At 41.3% G+C, this 20,174-nt stretch overlaps 1 protein-coding gene across 1 annotated transcript in view; it reads right to left on the reverse strand.

The window, feature by feature from the left end:
- The window catches only part of LOC109033622 (uncharacterized), a 248,803-nt gene that overhangs the window by 72,687 nt on the left and 155,942 nt on the right, over positions 1 to 20,174 (reverse strand). The window contains exon 4 of the mRNA XM_019046321.2: positions 2,400 to 2,535. Within this exon, the coding sequence (XP_018901866.2) occupies positions 2,400 to 2,535 (136 nt within the window). The remainder of the gene's footprint in view (positions 1 to 2,399; positions 2,536 to 20,174) is intronic.

A 20,174-nucleotide genomic window follows, 5' to 3' on the forward strand; every position in this document is an offset into this window, starting at 1 on the left:
ACAAATCCGCTTAAAATTGCTCATTTTGACTCGCAATGCATTCTTGGCTTTTGACTTTAATTCCTGTGACAGCACGATTTTCCTCCCCTGAATAAATATCTTCAGACTTAAAAGCGATTTTTCCAGAGTGCGCAACGATGTTCGCATTGCAATTGAAACGAGTGCAGTAATGTAATGAACAGTACCTTCCAATCAAAGGTCTTTGATTGAATAGTGAAGAAATAAATTTATCAAAAAACAAAATTAAACTAGCTCTGTTCCAAAATCACACAAATCCGCTTAAAATTGTTCATTTTGACTGATAAGAAATTGTGCAACCCATGCAACGACATAATTGGTTTAATTAATAAATGGTTACAAATAAACGTTGAATTCGCTAGTATAATATGTATCACAAAATTGCTTACGTGCATTCCGACTTTCCTCGGTTACAACCCCATTAGGTTACAGACCCAAATGTTGCGGTACTACCACAATTAATTAGACATGTTGATAATATCTCACAAATCGGCGTAGTAGCACAATTTTAGTGGAACATCCCTCACACTTTTTTCCGCGTACGATACTAGCGGTGCATTGATCAAAAATTGAATGTAAAAAAACAAGCGACTTAAACCAAAGCCATACTTCCGTGCTAAGGAAGAACGCCGTATGAACATTGGAGAGTCGCCAAGTTTCCTTCAATAGAATATTTATTGTTGAGCAAAGTTATAAATATTTTTCCTTGTAATTTTCGGCAACTTTAGGTAAAATCGCAAACAACATTATCTGAAAATTAGGAGGAAAAATATTCATAAGTTTACCGGGAAATTCGTGTTTTATTAATGGAAATTTGGCAACGCCTGAAGGTTTATACGGCGCTCTTCCTTAGCACGGTAGCATGGGCAACCTTAATCCTCCTGTATAGTAAAGTGAGCTTACGCGATTCTATACTCATGACGATTGCGCTAAAAACTCCCGCTTCTTTTTTTCGTCCAGTATTTCCTATCATTTATTTTTGCGCAGGGAGGGCGGGGAAGCGTGGTCCGTTCGGAAAGGCACAGCCGCCTGATTTAAAGGGGTAATCCAATCCTCTTCTATGTATAATTGAAAAGCAAACAATGGTCGAATTTAAACCATCCACTTCTCCCGTGGATCCATAACGAGGGAAACTCAACGCGCGGAAATTCTGAAATTCGTTTATTTATGTTTTTCTCGCCAGCGTTCCCCGAGTCGCTTCTGGAGGTGGGAAGGGAGGTGGGCAAAAGTAACTTATCGACGGATAGCGTTTTGCCGACAATAATGCATTTAATTGGAGTAAGCGAGAAGCATCGGCGCCAAATCGGAAACGGCCCCCCTCAAATCGGCCTCATTAAAAATTTGAGCGGGCGATCCGAACACGCAATTCGGCAAATAGGATAAGCTGACTAATTAGGTAGCTTTGCAAGAAACTTTTTAATGATCATCGCGTCGAAACTCTTGAGGCTTTGAAATCGCAGAAGTTAGCCGCAGCCCTGTAGCTTTGCTAAGGTGTTTTTGGCTAAAATTATCCTTTTTTTAGAGGGAGACCGGGGGAAGAAGTGGTAGGGAAGAGAGGTAAATCAGAAAGGCACACTTTGGGCTGCTATTCTTAGCGCAAGCCTCAATTTCAAAACGGAGGGAATATCCCTTTTAGAAAATGCAGTGACACTTTTGTAGGCCGAAGATAAAAATTTAATTTTTTTTCTTTTCCGTCTACCGTAAAATTTAAGCCGACGTCAATTCACCTCATTCCATAGGCACATTTTGTGTCGAAGATACATTTCCACGAGGAATTAGAGAGAGAAAATTGCATCATAAAATTTTAAATAGTATACTTGTGCAATGTGCGAACCTCATGATTTAACAAAGTGGATACTAAAACCATTGATACGACTTTGGATGGATTCCAGTGTTTGGTATAATATGATGTCATGTTTGCAAGAAACGCACTTGTTCCAACGCAACGAGATGATCATTTCGTAATTCTTGGCAGGACGTTCTTCAGTTTTATCGTGTTCATGGCCCGCGATTTCAATTGCCTTGATTTCAAGTATTGTTTCACTCTTGTTGATTTCAAGATATTTTGTGGTATAACTTGCAAAATGAAGGTGAAATTCAAACATAAAGCACTCAGTTGTATTACAAGAGGATTTTTGTCATTGGTTAACGCAGCAATCCCAAGTTTTACTCATCAAAATTTCAGCAATATACGCAGGCAATAACTAGTGTCTATTTTTGAATATTTTTTAACGATTTACTTAAATGTTGGACACTTTGATTGAAAATCTTGAGACTTCAAAATTCAATATCACAGAAGAAAGGAAAAAAAAACTGTTTTTTTTCGAATTCTTGAGGAATTTTCTTTGCACCATTGAAGAGTGTTTCAGAGGATGTCTTACCTATGACCATCATGTGATGGGAAACTAGAGCTGAGGAAAACGCAGGTGCATCAGTCGTCACCTCACAACTTATGTTGCCAGAGAGTTTGAAACCAACTGATAGCAGGGTCACCTGGCTAGCGTTGGAATTCCTAAACTGAAACAGAAAAAAAACGAAAAAAATGAGTATCACGCCGTGAAACATTCTTGGTCTCAATACTACATTGCAGTGTAAATAAACGCTTGGAATTTTAGTAACGGTTAAACAAGTCTTACAAACGCAACATTATTGGAAAATCGCAAATGTTTCATTCCTCCCTCCCTCCGTCCCTACCATCTGAACTATATTTGCGGTTTTTGGACATTTCAGTGAATTTTCTGCATAGTACGAAGCGCGAATTCCTTACACTTTTCAAAAGAGTCCGCACAATCGTTCCTTTGTAAAATATTAAACTGCCCGGTTAAATTGGGCAACAGGTGACGTAGCTTGGTTCCTTTCTGCTGAACGCTGTACATTTAGTCTCCCTAGTAAAAGTAAGCCAGCCTGACGTCTAGGGCCGAATATTGTCGGTTTTTTTACACGGAGTGCAACAGCCATCGATGAGTTCAAACCGCACCACCGGTCAATCAGAAGCGCTAAGCCGGACTGAAGTGCAGTCGAGACCCGTCCTATAAGTATATTTAAGTACGGTGGAAGGACCAACAAGATTCGGCCCCGGGCTATGTTTCATGAACTACCTTGAGTCTGACTGTTTTAGTCTGACATCAATCTGACATCAGCCTGAATCAGTCTGACTCAGGGTAGTTTATGAAACATAGCCTGACGGCGTCTCCGTACAATGCGACTCTATTGTACTCTATAGTTAAGATGATATTGACTGCACTCAATTTTGTCGGCTCTTTTAAATGGAGGTACAAAATCCATCGATGAGTCCAAATCGCAGCACCGGCCAATCAGAAGCGCTAAAAGTGCATTCAAGACGCGTTCTAAGTTAAGTATATTTACGCACAATGGAAGGACCAACAAAATTCGGCCCCCGGAAAATTAGGTCGACATTTATCGGCTGGATCCAGTTATCATCACACACATTACCACTCCATTCGAAAAATCGAGATTAGGACCGAAAACACGAGCCCATCTCCCCGCGGAGGAGAAGAAAGGCAGAGAATGCGCCGAGAAATATTTGTCAATGCGAGGCGGAGCATACGCCCTTCAGAATTGTATGAGCCGGGCGATTTGAGATTTAGCCGCGGCGGCGGCGGCGGAATGGACCCGCTGGAAAGTTTTTTTGAAAAGAACACTCGAGGCGGGCGGAAGCGCGGGAGAGGAAAAACACATTTTGAAATGTATCATTGACCAGCGTGCCATATATCATGGCAGCGGTTGAATGCCGAATGGGAGTTGCAGGTCGGCGCCCCCCCCCCCCCTCCCAACCGCCCCCTCGACCGACGCCCTCCAACCGCGCACTTAGTGACAAACTTTTGAAAAGAGAGATTTTTTTTAATCGAGCACTACCGATGTTGAAAATTTATTCATTTCAACACAATGGAAACTTGCATTTGAGCAGTCGCGGAAAAAAAAAGTTGAACGGTGTGGTTCTTTTTTTTCTCTCTCGTTTTTTTGTCGGAGCGTCGCGTGTCGCGTCGAGCGCCGGTGCTGCCGCATTAGAAAAAACCGTCGTGCGGACATTCAAATGACGCTAGATTTCCCCCGTTGAAATGCAAATTTTCTAGAGGACTCGCAAATTTTGTCCGTTGAAATTTGCGGAGAATATTATTCGCAATTTAATCTGGTGGATCTGAAAATTTCGATGAAAAAGACCCATAAATTTTCTAGGATTTAAATATTTTATCATTCGAAATTTGGCGACATTCGAATGTTCATACGGAGTTTCTCCCGTAACACGGACGACAACCCGAAATCAGGGAAATTCTGTATTTTCCCCCTGACATCACTGCAGGACTCGATTGTGCGGTCTCGGACACCGACCACGCGGGAGCAGTGCGCCTCTCATTAAATTTTTAACACCTCCCCGTGAGGATTCGATATATCGAATGGCAACTCCTCACATCCGCAGTGTTTAGATATCGAAAAGCGATTGATCGATGAGCGAGGTGGGGGTGACTGTTGCGCCAGGCGCCGGAAATCGCGTCCGGGGAGTTGGGCTCGGTGAAACAAACATCGTTAATTCCGTTATAGTTTCGCTGCTATTTTTCCGACGGAGCCACGAAACATTCGTTGCGACACGATGGTGGCGACGCGGGCCGGGCAGCGTGAATAAAAACGGAAGGGCGCTGCTGTAAAAGCAGAGACATTTTAACGGTTATTTTGGATTTCGGAGTGGATTTATTAATGGAGTTGTTAGACTGTGTGCACACGCTACATTTTCCTTGTGAATTAGCACATAACCATGACCCGCATTCGGTTTTTACGGGCACATATGTTTGCGCTGGTGTTTCTAACGAATTGCATTATGGTTTCACCCCGATCGAATCCCCTTATTTTTATGAGATGACACGGAAACGATATCAGCAATGTCTCCTTTTTCTCTCCGCGGATGGAAGTATGCGCAAGTTCAAGGGATACGTGTAAACAGACTTGAGTGTAAAATGTTACTCTGTTTACGTGCTTTATCGGTTTGGATGAGAACATTGAAATATCCTAGATTCATTGTTGTAAATTTTTACTATGCATTATTTACAACCGAGTGTTTACCCTAAGAGAAATAAGCGAACACTTAACCTTGATAGTCTTCGATTGGCGTTAGTTTGAGGTCCCCTCGAAGTTCCTGATAAGTATTTCTTGAGAGCGTTGATGAACAAGCTCTAATTTTATGCGCGTGATATTTGCTTTACATTTTATGAATACTACAAACAAATCAGGAGTACTTAGGATACCTCTTGTAGATTAAATTTTTGATAATGATAGCGAGTCCGACATCCTCGCCACATGAATTAAATTTGATTCATTTCAAGCTAGATTGCTTGCGGAATGGGTCACTGCTACGGTATTCTTTATTTACGTTATTATAAAATGGAAGCGAATCATAATTAATACCGTCGGGTCAAATCGTCGTCAATTTGAATCAGAATTTAAGTTTTTATTTTACCTCTTAAGCAAGGAACAAAAATGTGTACCCACAATAGGTCCAAACCAAATCCCGTGATGAAAAAAATAAATAAATAAAAATAAGATAAAAAAAAACAATTTGGAAAAGAATTCACCCCAAGGAGGAAGTGGTTGCTGAAAATCGGAGAGGGGACCAGCCTCTTCTCACATATCTTACTTTATGCTATAAAATCAGTGGTTTATTGGCGTGAATTGCGATATATCGATTGTTCTGCCATTTGAACCTATGGAAAAGGATCGATAAACAGGATGTTCGCAGCGAACACCTTAATAATCGATTCTTTACCATAGGTTTGAATGGCAAAACAATCGATATATCGCAATTCACGCCACGCCATTGTATAAAATCATGTAACGCGTAACGCATAACGCCTTAGGTGCGAAGCGTTCCGTTGGATTGGACCGCGAAGCGGTCAGGGGGCGTAACTCCCTAGTTTCCTAGATTTTTATCGGCTGAATAAGTTGAAACAGATGTGCCCTTTTCATCGTATCTGTGATTCAACCTTTTGCAAATATCTCGCCCAAATTATAGTAATGGAAAACACAGGGAGACCACGGCTAACAAACCGGGCTGATGACAAGCGTGCTTCATCGAAGCCGTTTGAGGGTGCCCCGCAGGTAACACGAAGGGAGGGGACGCGCACATTTAAGTGGTGCAGCACCCACCCTTGGAGATCTAATTAATACATAAACAGTAAACACATTATTTTGAATAATATACGCGGAAGGTAGGACAAACTACTAAAGCCAGCGCAGACCCGCTAAAATATTAATTACTTGGAGCCCCATTTCGTAGCGTCCCCTGCCCCGCGACTCCCCCCTCCCCACCCGTCGCCCAGGTGCAAGCTGCACTCTGCTCATCCTCCGATGCCGCTTGCAAAACCGCGCGTAGACGTCTTTAAAATATGTAGTCTCGTGCGTTATCCACTCCGGCTAATTTCTTTGTGTTGAAATAAATCAGCGAAAGGTGGCCTGTTTCAATTAGGAGAGCACAGCCACAGTGTGTTTTGTAAGTATGTGTGTAGTAGTCGCTTTTAGGGTGCACAATGGCGCTTTGCGACATCTACCTGCCACTAGCGTCTATACAGGGAGAGACGTAATCGGGCCTCATTTTTAATCTCTTCTTCCAAATGGAGATGTTGCATGCGTGAGGAATTTGTGATTTGACTGTTGATTCTGATGTAAAAGTTCGCGAGAAACACGATGTGGCCACTGGTTTTCTCTGAAATTAACTCCCAAGTTAAAAAAAAAACTCCAGGCCAAAATGGAGGGGATATCCCACGCTATTCTGAGAGTCCACCTCTACATCAAGACGAACTCTCCATGCGAAGATAGGGAGCAAATACTTTAGCAGTGATGCCATGATTTCAGTTTAAGAGTCCCCAAATAAGGTGACAGCCCTGTCAATGTATTTGCTTCCTATCTTTTGCATGGAGAGTTTATCTTGATGTAGAGGTGGACTCTCAGGATAGCGTGGGGATGTCCCCTCCATTTTGGCCTCAGATTGAGAGCTTTTTTTGAGCTTGAGAGATGATTTAAGAGAAAACCAGTGGCACCATCGTGCTTTTCGCGAACTTTTACATAAGAATCAACGGTCAAATCGCAAATTTCTCACACATGCAACATGTCCATTTGTTCAGCGAAACTTCCCTGACAACATGGAGCGTATAGCATTGCGAGTTCATGCCTTGCGCCAGCGAGCGCGCCTTCAATTTTGCAGACGCAACACGGCCATCCATCAAGTACGAATAGTTGTATCTCTGCGCCGTCATCAACGGGCTTCCTTTTCCTTGCTCTGTTTTTATACAGTGTAGGTTCCGTTTGTCTTCTTTGAGGTAGTGCGTCAGGTAGAGTCTCTACCTGAAGCTCTACCGTAGAGGAGGGTGGACGAGGATATTGCACGGACATGTCCAAATATAGAGCTTGTTGAGCCCAAAATAGCAGCTAACCTTCTGACACAAAAAATGTCACTGTCAATTTTCAGATTTCTATATCACACCGAGATGTCCAAGAATGTTCATAAATGAACATAACATAACATGGAAACATGAACATAAGACATTTGGTTTATGGAACATAATGCGTTCTTCCGCAAAAATGAATACATTAATTCAAATCCTAAGTCAAAAGCGTGTTTTACACACTAAGAGTTGTGAGAATTGTAATTATAAATCACTCTGGATAATTGGAATTCATAGGTTGGCTGTCATTTTGGACCCTAAAAGCTCTATGACCTAACCTCAAAATTACCGACACGTCCTCACTCTTTCTATACAGGTACTCTAACCGCCACTGAAAACTTTCAAAGTAGAAATTCTTCGAAAGCTGACAACTTTGTATATTTCTTTTAGATGACATTTATTTACCTTGCAGCTGGACGCTCTCTACGCCGCTTACTTTGAGGGTGGAGGGGTCTAAAGCAAAAGCTTGGTATCAGCCATTGGCTATGCCCAGTGTTCATACCGTACCAACTGCTTGAAAGGTAAAATTATAACAAGAGATGTAGTAAAGCATGCTTATCTTAAATTATTTTATTACTATCAAATTTTTTATCCTCAATATAAACTATCATTCTAAGGGATGATTTTCTCCAAAAATTTTTGAAGCCCACTAAATTGTTTAGTTCCAGTTCATGCAGGTAGCAAGTACTTCCTTTGCAACGTAGATTTTTTAATGTACACATTTGCGTTGCGTTGAGATTCCGGGATCAAAGAATGTTTACTCATTCCGCGTCGACTAAAAGCCGTTTGAGAGAAAACAAACAAATGAGAACCTGCATTTTGAATCTTCCGACACGAAGTTTACTCAGGTAAACCTCGCGTCTTGGCGGGTAACCCGCACCGGAAGGAAGGTGGCGCGGAAGTTTCAATATTTATCAGTCGCTTTGCGTTGATAATGTGTTTTGCCACGATGATAAGTGAACAGCCCCGAACACACACACCCATACGTATCAATTTTCCTTTACGATGAAAGTCAGCCTCGATGTCAAAAATACACGATTTTTTCTCGCAAGAGTGATGGAGCAACGGTTATCTTTCATCCTTTCGGTGTAATGGGTCTCTTGCACACTGGAGATACAGCCAACTTTCAGTGAAGTTGCAAGTCGGGTCAAATCGACCTTATTTACGTACTTGCTTTTGATAGTTTTCGAAGTATTATCTGTATTGATTCTATGTTTTTGGAGGTAAGAAATTATTTTTTATTACAATTTTACCTTTTTCGTAACATACTGACGCTTTCACATCCTTCCCTCTCTTCTACTTGGAGCAACATCACAGATAAGACAAACGGAACCGACATTACATAAAAATAGAACAAGGAAAAGGACGCGCGTGGATGACGGCGCAGAGATACAACTATTCGTGCTTGATGGATGTCCGTGTTGCGTCTGCAAAATTGAAGGCGCGCTGGTGCGAGGCGTGAACTCAATGCTACGCTCTTCGCTGCCAAAGAAGTGTCGCTCATCGAATTCAGAAGAATGGTTCAAAAATGAGGCCCAAATATGTTTCTCCTTTATTCGGCCGTATCGAGACTCAAATTTTTTCTTTTTTTCAATTTAATGTTTTCTTGAAGGATATATTTTTTGACCTAAACTCACTCTTCATATTTTCTGTGAATACATTGATAGTGTAGACACTGGAAAAAAACACATTGGATCTAGAGTCCAGACTCTAAAAAACATCGACAAGAAAAAATACTCTTGATTCAATCAGATTTATGCTTAAATCAAGAACCAAACCCCTAAATTTGAGCGGATTTCCTTTTGATTTAAGCTTAAATCTGATTGAATCAAGAGTCCTTTATCTTGTCAATGTTTTCAATAGTCTGGACTCTAGATCCAATGTGTTTTTTTTCCAGTGTATAGTAAGGTGCTTAGTGCTTCTAATAGAAGATAACTAACGAACTATCTATCTAAAGCTCGTATGTACCGGTCCCGCCCGGTGATCCAGGGGGCACGTGTTTTAGCAAGCCTCGGGTTAATTCGTCGCCTACCTGACATTAGGGCGTAACTACACTCTGCAATGAACCCTGTCTTCCACACAATTCAATCCTTTTCCGGGCTCATCTCAATGTGTAGTTACGCCCTTATGTCAGTCAAGCAACGAATTTGACATGGCCTGGGCATCTCAGGATGGAACATTTTACGCAGTTGACTGTACCTCTTGATGTGTGCAACAGCCCCATTTTGCAGGTTGAAGGAGGATGGATTCTGTGTTTGCAACGCTTCACACTTGAATCAGTCTCTAAAGCGCGGGGAAAAAAGAAGGTTGAGCTTTTGCGCCGCGGCACTGAGAGCGAGATATATCTTTCAAGGCGCAGCAAATGTCTCTTACAACCCGCCGTCTGGTTTTAATTTAATAATAAACCCTCATCGCTTTCTGCGCCTGTCATCCTAATTTCTCCCCTCAGTTTTTTCATTCGCCACTATTTGGCGGAGCGCAAAAACCAATTTAATATGCAGAGTTGCAGGGAATTCCGACGCGCCCGCTAAAAGTGGCTGCGGCCGGGCGGAGGGAGCGGGGGGGTGGATTTGAGGGGGGGGATTCGGGTTAAGTTGATTTACTCGAGTTTTACAAGGGAGGATTCCTCCACGTGAGAGTTCGCCCCGTCGGGTTTCAACTCACCCCCTCTCGAAATGCGTTACCTCGAATTGGCACTCTTATCAATAGCTAGGTGTTCTAATCCGAAACCTCGCTACAGCTCTTCCCTTGTGTCTTGTTTCTCAAACTTCCACGCCCGACTGCTCCGGCATCAGGCTCTGCAAAGCGGCTTAATGTGGTGTGGAACTCGCGTCTTGAAGGCGCGAGTCTTGCACACGTTCTGTCCTATTAAGCATTGCGCCGCACAACGCTCCGGCTATGCTAAGTGGGTCTAATTATTTCTCCTTGATCGGAACTATCGGGTGTGCTCAGTCAAGAGCACTGAATCGCCGAATGCGTGTGCTTTCGCTATTCCATATTGTGAAATTATTGCGAGTGGATGTGTTTTGTGGAAGATGCTGTGCGTTAGATTGTTGATGAGTAATCGGATGCATGTTGAACCGTCATTGGATACATAGGACCATTGAAAATTGGGTTACATAAAAATAAGGTTTCGTGGAGGTCTGTGAAAAAATATGAAAATACTAAATGAGGGGCTTGGAGGACAAAGCGCCAAAGGCGGATCCAGCAATTTGGCAACACCGGATTCCCTCCATTTAAACCTATGTTAAATAATCGATTCTTGTCGGAGCACCTGGTCCCTCCAAGAATCGATACTTTTTCATAGTTTTAAATGGAGAAAAATCATGTTGTCAATTTGATAGATCCGCCAATGCATAGCGCATTAGTGCGTTTCTTGAAAAAAATTAAGATAATCATGATTTCAAGTAAAGCTAGTCTTAAGGCACATTTCGTGATAAATTTGACCCCACATTCAATTTTTAACCATGGAAAAGTCAGTTTGAACTTTCCTCCCACCATAAAGATACATGTAATTTCGAAACTTCAAACATGTATATCTCGAAATATCAAAAACTGCATCTATGCGCCTTGTTTTCCAAGGTCCTCAAATGAGGTGGAATGCAATAACGGAACCAAGAAAGTTACTATGCGTGAAGAAAATCATTAGCTTCCTACCCTGCTCACCAGTGAACATGATATAAAAAGTAGATAGCTTATTTTATCTCAATGCAAAACTTTATGCGAATTGATACACGCGACTCCAGAAAATAATTCATCATACATTTTTACGTTAAATTCTGACCCTTAGCATTTTTTAGCAGATTCATTATTTATAAAAATAATAGAGGGACTGTTCTGATGACATTATTCATCCTGATTGTTCTACATTCAATCAAAGTTTATTGCAGATTAAATATTCCACTTAAGAATCAAACAAATATTCGTCGTGAAAACCCTCCTTCACGTAAATGATAGATATTTAGCAAAAAAAGGAGCCGTATATTGTAATGCTAATATGTAGATCTTGTCCACGAACAAGTAATTAAAATTCCACAAGAGGGATTCATTTTCTCCGTCTCAACTTTGGTATCGAATCACAACTTGAAACTGGCGGGGAATCGTTTCCACCAATTCAGCCGCATACATCTGACCGTCAAGGGTTGTTTAGAGCGCTGGACTTGGCTGGAGTGTAACCGAATTACTCGGTCGCATCGCAATGTTTCGAGCCACTGACCATGAAATTTCATCACAACTATCGCGCTTTGACCAGTGTCGCGCTGTAGAGAGCATTATTGATTTGTGTAAACACCCTAACAGTAAAAAATACCTGCATATGAGACGGTTCATAGGATCTGATAAACGACAACGTAAAAAAATTGAGCCATCGACTGTATGAAGTGTTTTTTGGACTGATTTTTTCTCCCACTTTCCAACACCCGACCTCCCCCCCCCCCCAAAAAAAAAAAAATAATAATAAATGAAATTATTAAGATGATTCGTCAAGCTCAAGTAACGTGGTCGAACTGGCATACGATATATCGCATCGCTTAGGACAAAAATCTCGGCAGATTTTGAATTTTTAGCAAACAAAAGGACGATAGCCCCTGCGCATGAGCCTAAATAATCATTTTAAACCCAAAAATCGGCAAAATTCAGAGAAATGAGAGCAGAATAGTGTCAGGGAAAAAAAACTCGCATTCGATTCAGCTATCGATTTCTATATCGAAATTCGAGGTTTTTTTCCAAACACCATCCTGCTTTCATTTCTCTGAATTTTGCCAATTTTTGGGTTTAGAATGATTCTTTAGGCGCATGCGCAAGGGTAAGCTCATGCAATCTCTATCGCATTTTTTTCTGCCCATTTCAATCGATTTTTTACCAACGTTTTTGGAAAGAAATATAGATTTTGCCTCATATAGTTATAAAATCCGAACATCTCTTAATACATTTTTTCTTCAAATTTTACACTCCCCAGATTTAAATAACGGCACATTAATGTTTGTTAACTGGCTAACCCGTCGCTCAGAAATCGTGTTTTTCCAGTGCCACCGACAAAATTTCCCGCTACCTTTTACTGGTTTTGCATGAGGTTTATTTGAAGCGAATTTTGCAAAAAGAAACAAGCGCAATTAGTGTTGTAAAAATGTTGCTCCTTCATAAATATCAAAAAAATCCTCCAGAACAGCAAAAAGTTTTTTTCTTTCCGCAAAAAATTAATACATACACGCATTAAGTCGCTTTCACAGCGCCGCCTCGCGCTCTGCGACGCCCAATCGCCATTGCCCCCTATCCTCCCAGAGATCATCAGGCAATTGGCACCTTCTGATCTCCTCCTTCACCCCTTGCCGCCAACCTTTCACAGGACGTCCACGCCGTCGCTTTTCGAGAGGAGCCCAATCGAAAATAATTAAATCGAAGAATTATCGTGTACATTTTAATACTGTATACATATATTAGGTATTTTTAAAATAAAATAAAAAGTCGCGCGATTTTAAAGTTTAAACACATTGTGATCGCGCTGGTTCGGTTGTGCTGAATGCGATCCATTTATCCTTCAATCATTCACTTCAAAGGTCCAGTTACACGATCAAAAGCCATCAAATTGGGCCGCTCATTGGTCGCATCCTCACCTCAGGTCTTTTTCCACCAATCAGAGCTTCAATTTGATGTCTCAATTTGATCGTGTAACTAAACCTCAACAAGTTCTTTTGGCGAATGTCATTTAGCATTCGGCAACCATGTCGTTTCAGAGGTGATAACTGCTAACCGGAAAGTTAACAACAGCAAAAAGAGCGGACGTTTGAAAAAGTAAATTATCAGAAAAACACTACCCCTTTTTTGATCCCTCGCTCTCATCACGTCCACGAATATTAACTTGAAAATCATTTGATGTATGCTCCGTCGAGATATGGGTTTAACAACAAACCGTTCGAGCATTTTTTTACGCCCTATTCCTATTCTACCGTTTAAAAATTCTATTATTTTTCGTGATGAAACTTTCGACGAGCATTTTTTCTCTACGGTGGAGGGAAAATGTATAGATTTGTCAGTAGGTGAAACGATATCGAGGACTCATTCTGTTTGGTAAATATTATTATGTAAGATAAGTCATTTGTTGAATATTATCATGTAAGTTAATTTATTTGTTAAATATTGTTATGTAACATAAATTATTTGTTAAATATTATTATGCAAGATAAGTTATTTTATTTAAAGTTGAATGTATACGGTTTTTTAAGTTATTTTAATTTTACGGTCGTTTATCTCAGCATACGCATTTGTGAAATTCTTCAAGTCAGGTGAGAAACTAATCAAGACCATGCAAAATATACGTTATAAAACTTTTTGTGACCATAAGTATACATGATTAGTATACTCTTACGTATTATAACCATTGATTATTATTATGATGGAAATAATTTGTAAGAAAATTAAAAAGCCTACTAGGAAGAGAATCAGGAATTTTGACTCACACTTATGGTTGTATAACAAGGAATTAAAAATATTTGACCATTTAACTTGATCCACGAATCAGTTGACTCGATTTGCGTCTTCAAAAGGGGAACAGAATTGTATTGTTGTGTAATAGAAAAATATATGGTGCTATTCATTATCAAAAATTAAATAACATAAGGAAAAATAATGTAATTTTTTCAGAATTTGTGCTCCATTTAGACCGCGTTAAACAGAAAGGAACCAAGCCACACCAGATATTGCAAAAGACTGGGTAATTTAATTTTTCACAAGAAAACATTTGTGCGGATTCCTTCGAAATTTTTTTATTTTTAATGAACATTTGCTTCGCACTATTCAGAAAATTCACTGTATGCACAAAAATCCGCACATCCGTTTTATGTAAAAAATTAAATTACCTGATTGAACTTGGCAATAGCTGACGTGGCTTAGTTCCTTTCTGCTAAACGCAGTCCAATTCAAGTTGCTATGAAATAATTTTGATGAGCTCATTGCGTTTTATGTTTTACAGAATTATATTTTTTCCTCTTTTTCCTCAAGTTTCTTTGAGAAAAATACAGTCTAGAATCATATGAAGAAATTCCGAGCTGAAAGGAAGGAGCGGTGACAACAGAAGGTGAAATTCCTGGGGCGCAAAAAATTCATAATTAATGGTATTCTAGGCGGATGGCACGGCTACTGGAGGTGACAGGCCGCTTTGAGGTAATTATTGGCGCAAGGGATGGGGCGTATGAGATGGAGGATGAAGGGGGGGGGGGGCTTGATATGTGATGCAGCGTTGCCAGTTTATACGAATAAGAAAACAATATGATAAAATACAATCTTGAAATCTGCCTCGTGGAGTGAGAGTTCCTATTCTGAAGATTTTATTGAAAATTTCTGAAGTTGGTTTCATCTTCCGTACGAAGTAGAACGGTTCACTTTTTGTGTAATGACCATTACCATTAAGCTCTCACTGGAGTTCACTTTGTGTGAAATCATTTACATGAACACCTGTATTCATTCATACAAATCAATTTTTACCCGTGTCAGTAAATTCTGTTAAAATATATTTAAAACAAAATTACTCACGAGCATTCCGGCCTTTGTTCTCCAAGTTTACTGCAGACGTGTTCCGCTCAAAGGCCACTATAATTATGCTCGTGAGTAAACTGTCGCACATTTTCTATTGGCGAATTCAGCGTTAAAAGCATCTAACATCGTACAGTGCGTACGACGTACGCCTAACGTAAGCGAACATCTTCCAATTTTTTTCAAAAGCAAAAATAAAATTAATTAAATAACAGAAGGAATGAGTAACGAAAGAATACGATTATAAGAATAATAAGATATTTTTTTCAACCACTTCTGTAAAAAGTTCCTCAAAGACAGGAGGATACGATCTTGTGCACGCAACTGGGAAAAAGGTTAATTGACAATTTATCTTGTCAGGTTTGAAACATGTGCTCTTTTCACATGTGCTTTTACAAAGGTTTGAAAGTAGACCGTAACTCTGAGTGGAAATACGGAGGAAGTAAGCATAATCGGAGGACAATTTTTTTAGACACTTATCTTAAAAGCCTACATGATGGGGACCCCAACAGCGTACTGCAAAATTAAACTATTACCATTGCAATGTTGTGCAATTTCTTCGTTTACAATGAATTAACCGATGTACGATCAAATGTGGGATTTTTATGATCACAATATCATTTCAATGACATTTTTTATGTGAAGATTTAAAAAGTTCTTAGGTTTTTTTGTAACTTAAAAGGAGTTGAGCAGATTTAATTCTTCTGTTTTAACTTTTCAACTAATTTAAAGAAGCATCGAGAAGCTGGTCGTTCCTTTTTTGCAAAATACATTCACACTGATAATTGAAGCCAAGAGCTTGACATTAAGAAAGCTTTTGACATGTCTTGATATAATCTTAGATATTTTATAAAAATATTAAATTACTTTTATTCACATTCATTTTTATTAAGATTAAGTGTTGTGCCCATTTATCAGGAATTGAGTGTTATAAAATCATTCTCATTCATCTCTCTACCACTGCGGTACTTGGCACCTCTTAGTAGAATTCTATGTAAAGAGTTAGTTTTAATTATTGATATATCTTTAGTAAAAATTGACGCAGGTACAATAAAAGGTCAGTTTCATACAAACGGTAAGCGATACGAGTGCAGCGGCATTTCTCCTTAAATTTGGCAATCCGCCGGCGAAATTCTTTCTCCACGGCTGTTTTCCGCACACCCTTTCCATTCCCTGTTTTTCTTCCCATCATTCCTACGCCTCCCTTGCAGACCGTGCCCACGAACCTGACCTTTTCCGCGGAGCACGTTGAAATAACAAACTCCCTATTCAAATTACCAAAGAGTCTCTAAGGGATCAAAACCCTTTGTTAAACTGTTCATTACTTTTTCATTGATCTTAGAAAAATGCCTTGAATTACCTACCCAGTTCACAATTAATCTCGCGATTGGGACTTGATATTATGTGAGATCCGGTTAAAATTCGTCTTTAATGTCCTTTTTTTTGGATACACGACTCATACTTCTGGGAGGACTGTACCAATGGACATTTATTAGAGTATATGTAAGGCTCATTTACAACAACGTTTACAGCGATACCACTATTCGACCACGTAGGAGCCCGTTTTGCCTACACTCAAAATTGAAGGCGAACTGACATAGCGTCAATTTAACCTTTTCCCGTCCGGTAAGAATTATGTGCGTTCCGAGTTAGCGTGTCATTTCAAGATGATGCCACTGTTCGGCATTATGGGAGCACACATTTTCTACACCGAAAATTGTAGGCAAACTGCCATCGTCATACAATCAGTTCTACACATTCAGTAAAAAGATTCATTGTTTGTTCTGCGAAGGAGATAAGTTTGGATGCCATTAATTAAAGTATTTTATACTGCGCTGCTTTACTTTTGAGGTTAATTTTTTCTTCGAATTTAAAGAGTAGGGTGAAAATGTACGTGCCTAATTACGCAACCATACTCAGTATCAGTGCTCACGGCATAAATTTGTTAAACCTTACATATATTCGTTCCTAAGCCTAGTTCACTCGAACTTGACGCCAGTCTGTTTAGCTATGCTCGGTGTGGTTGCTGTTGCTTGCTGTTGCGTCACGGAGGTTTGTTTATTCGTCCCGCCACTGCCTTTGCGAACGGAACGGATTCCCTGTTTATTCGCATACGTTCGCATACGCGCGCGGATCTCCTCTTCCCGCTCGCGAAAATTCGGCGCTCATTTATTCGTGAGCGCACCCCATCCCCCACCCCCCAATCCCCATCCCTCACCCCCCAATCCCCATCCCCTATCCCCCATCACCCATCACCCCCATCCCCCTTCCCTCACCCCCACCCCACACCCCCCATCCACGTCTTAGACCGCGCCTCCACTTCAACTCGCAACGCTGCAAAATCAGGATTTCTTAATTCAAACCCTCCCCCAAGTTGCCAGACTCCAGGCGAAACCAACACTGACCCGGCTGCCGTGATAGCTAAAATAGCAGTAACTGCATTTCTGTATGAGCTATGGTTAGCACATGCTTTTATGGGCCTCGAGGTTCATCCCAGTACGCACTTACTTCTCTCTTCGCTATCACTGCAGCCGGGGTGGTTTTTACCACCGTCGAATTTTTACCACGATCCGGTAGCAGCGCGGACGGATTTTTCTCGACGGAAAAGCGCCGAGCAAATCTTCCGCGAAAACAATTAACGGCTCATGTCTCTCCCGAGGGCGGGGAGGGGGGGTGGCAGGGAGGAGAGCGCGAAATCCAGCGATCCGTGCTCTCGCGGCGCGCTGAAACGAAATCAGCCGAGCCCAAGACACGAACGTCATGCGGCGCTTAAGCATATGTTAAACACTCGCAATCACGTACGAATTGCTGTACAAACACCGGCGCCGAGGGCCGCTCGCACGCGTCAACGTCGCAGCAAACCACAACGAAGCGTGAAAACGCGCTCGCACGAACGCTGAAGTAGTAGCGCCGCGCGCCGTTGCCGGTTCGTGCGAAAAAAACCGGGGGTGATGACGGGTTTTGTGGGGTGGATATGGCAACGCTGGTGCGGTGTGACCACTCGAACAAGTTTATTCAATTCGGGGGCTCGCTCGGAGGCAGAGCGCGAATCTTGACTCTTAAGTTTCCACCTCGCCTCCGCACCAAATTTCCCGGGAAATCGGGCGTTTTCCACCGCGCTGAGGAAAAACGCCGTACGAAAATTCGAATGTTGCCAAATTTACTCCCAGAAAATAATTTTTTGGGGGCAAAATTATGAATATTTTTTGTTGAAATTTTCAGACTTTTTAGATAAAATTACCAACAAAATTCTCTGAAAATTCGGACGAAAAATATTAACACGTTTTTCCAAAATTTCGTGACTTATTTTAGGAATTTTGGCAACGTCTGGGGGATAATAAGGCGTTTTTCCAAAGCTCGACAGTTTCGAGGTGTGGATCGACGGCTAAATCGGCAAGTTGGGGTGATAATCTATCGTCGGCGCGCAACTTTCCCCGAAAGCCCGAAACTCGGCTAATTTATTAACAATCTTGTTTGAGGAGTTGTTAGTTGTTGGTGGGTAACGTGTTCATCGCGTGGGCTCGCCGGGCGTCGCATCGCCCGGCCACGAGCAAACGGTAGACACTGATATTCATATTCGCCGTGAATTATTCATGAGCCGCTCGCACGGCCCCCATGCCGATGCCGGCGGAATGCGCCCCGTCTTATTTTCGCGTCGATTTTGAGTGACGGCGCGCCTTCCAGTTGTCGCATACTTCACGCGCTGCGCCGAACCCCTAGTGCGCGGCCTATCGACTTTGCATCATGCGGCATGAGATTAAGATACTCTGTACACGGAGAAAAAACATTCCTGCGTGGGACCCGAAGTTTAGGTCATATGGATCTCTGAAGTTTTTAGATTGAGCATCTGAACACTTTAGGTCCAGCTGTCGAGGTTCGTATCACACATCTGAAACTTCAGTTCTTACAGAAGTTCTTACTTCAGATGTAAAAACTGAAGTTTCAGATGTGTGATCCAAACCCCGACAGCTATACCTGTAAAAAGTTTTTCAGATGCTCGATCTAAAAACCTCAGAGATCCATACGACCTAAACTTCGGGTCCCACGCACGAGGTTTTATTCTCCATGTAACAATCGAATATGACAAAGCCTCCTTTCTGTCTCACCTGTTTTGTCAAAAAAGTTGGTTAAGTATAACCATTTTTCTTGGTGAGCAACCTTCCTACCGAAAATTGCTACCGAGGTATGGTAATTCTACTTCCATTACCGTTAACAATTTTATCAGTGTCATATAGTTGAACAACAAAGAATATTGCCATATATCACGAGAAAAATGTCGGGAAAACCGAAAACACGGCGGAATCATCCAAAATAGTATGATTCCTAATAATTGAGAAAAACTGCATTGAGCATTAAAACGTAACCGGAAATTTCTGACCCTCACCGGAGGAAATTAAACAGTGCCGTTTTCCTTGATTGTAAAACCACATATATATTGCATAGAGAAAAAAAAAGGAGGTGTTTGCATCTCGGGCATCTTGGATTTTTTTGATGACGTAGGTCGGTACAGCGGCTTTTATCATCAATTTTCTCGGAAATGGTGTAATTTATGGAAAAAAGTCATTCCATAAAAAGTGCTTGAAATTACATCATGAGTTGATTTAAGCAAAAAAATGGGACATTATGGTTCATTTTTCATACTTCGAATTCCGGATTTCGCTGGCCAGGTTGAACCGACCTACGTCACAGGGTAAACAAACCTCAAGATGCAAACACCTCCTTTTTTTTCTCTATGCATATATTGACAGAGACAGTAATAATTCTGGAAACGCATTTTGTAAGGCCGGATGTTTCATTCCTGTGATTCAACCTCGGGAGAAATCCCATGTCCGGTAGAGACATGACCTACGAACCCCCCCCCCCCCCCCCTTTTACGCAAAACTAAATGTTTGCTGAGCCTAGATGCTGAATTCACAGGCAAAAATCAACCTTGAGGAAGATCGAAAAAGCAGTTCTTCAGTATCGAGTTTCTCATCTCTGGAAGCGCCGTGCGAGGCCGGCAGCCCGCAATGCAGTGGACGGGCGCGGCTTGGAGAGGACGCAAAAACCGAAAGCCGGGCAGCGAACGTGTCGGGTGTCGGGGCCTTAAAAGGCTAATTTTACGAACCATTTGGAAAGGCGTTCAACTGTTCGAATGAAAGCTACGTGAGGCAGCTGGACGGGGATAAACGGCCCCGC

This window comes from Bemisia tabaci, chromosome 6 (assembly GCF_918797505.1).
Source record: "Bemisia tabaci chromosome 6, PGI_BMITA_v3".
In the NCBI taxonomy this organism is placed as follows: domain Eukaryota; kingdom Metazoa; phylum Arthropoda; class Insecta; order Hemiptera; family Aleyrodidae; genus Bemisia; species Bemisia tabaci.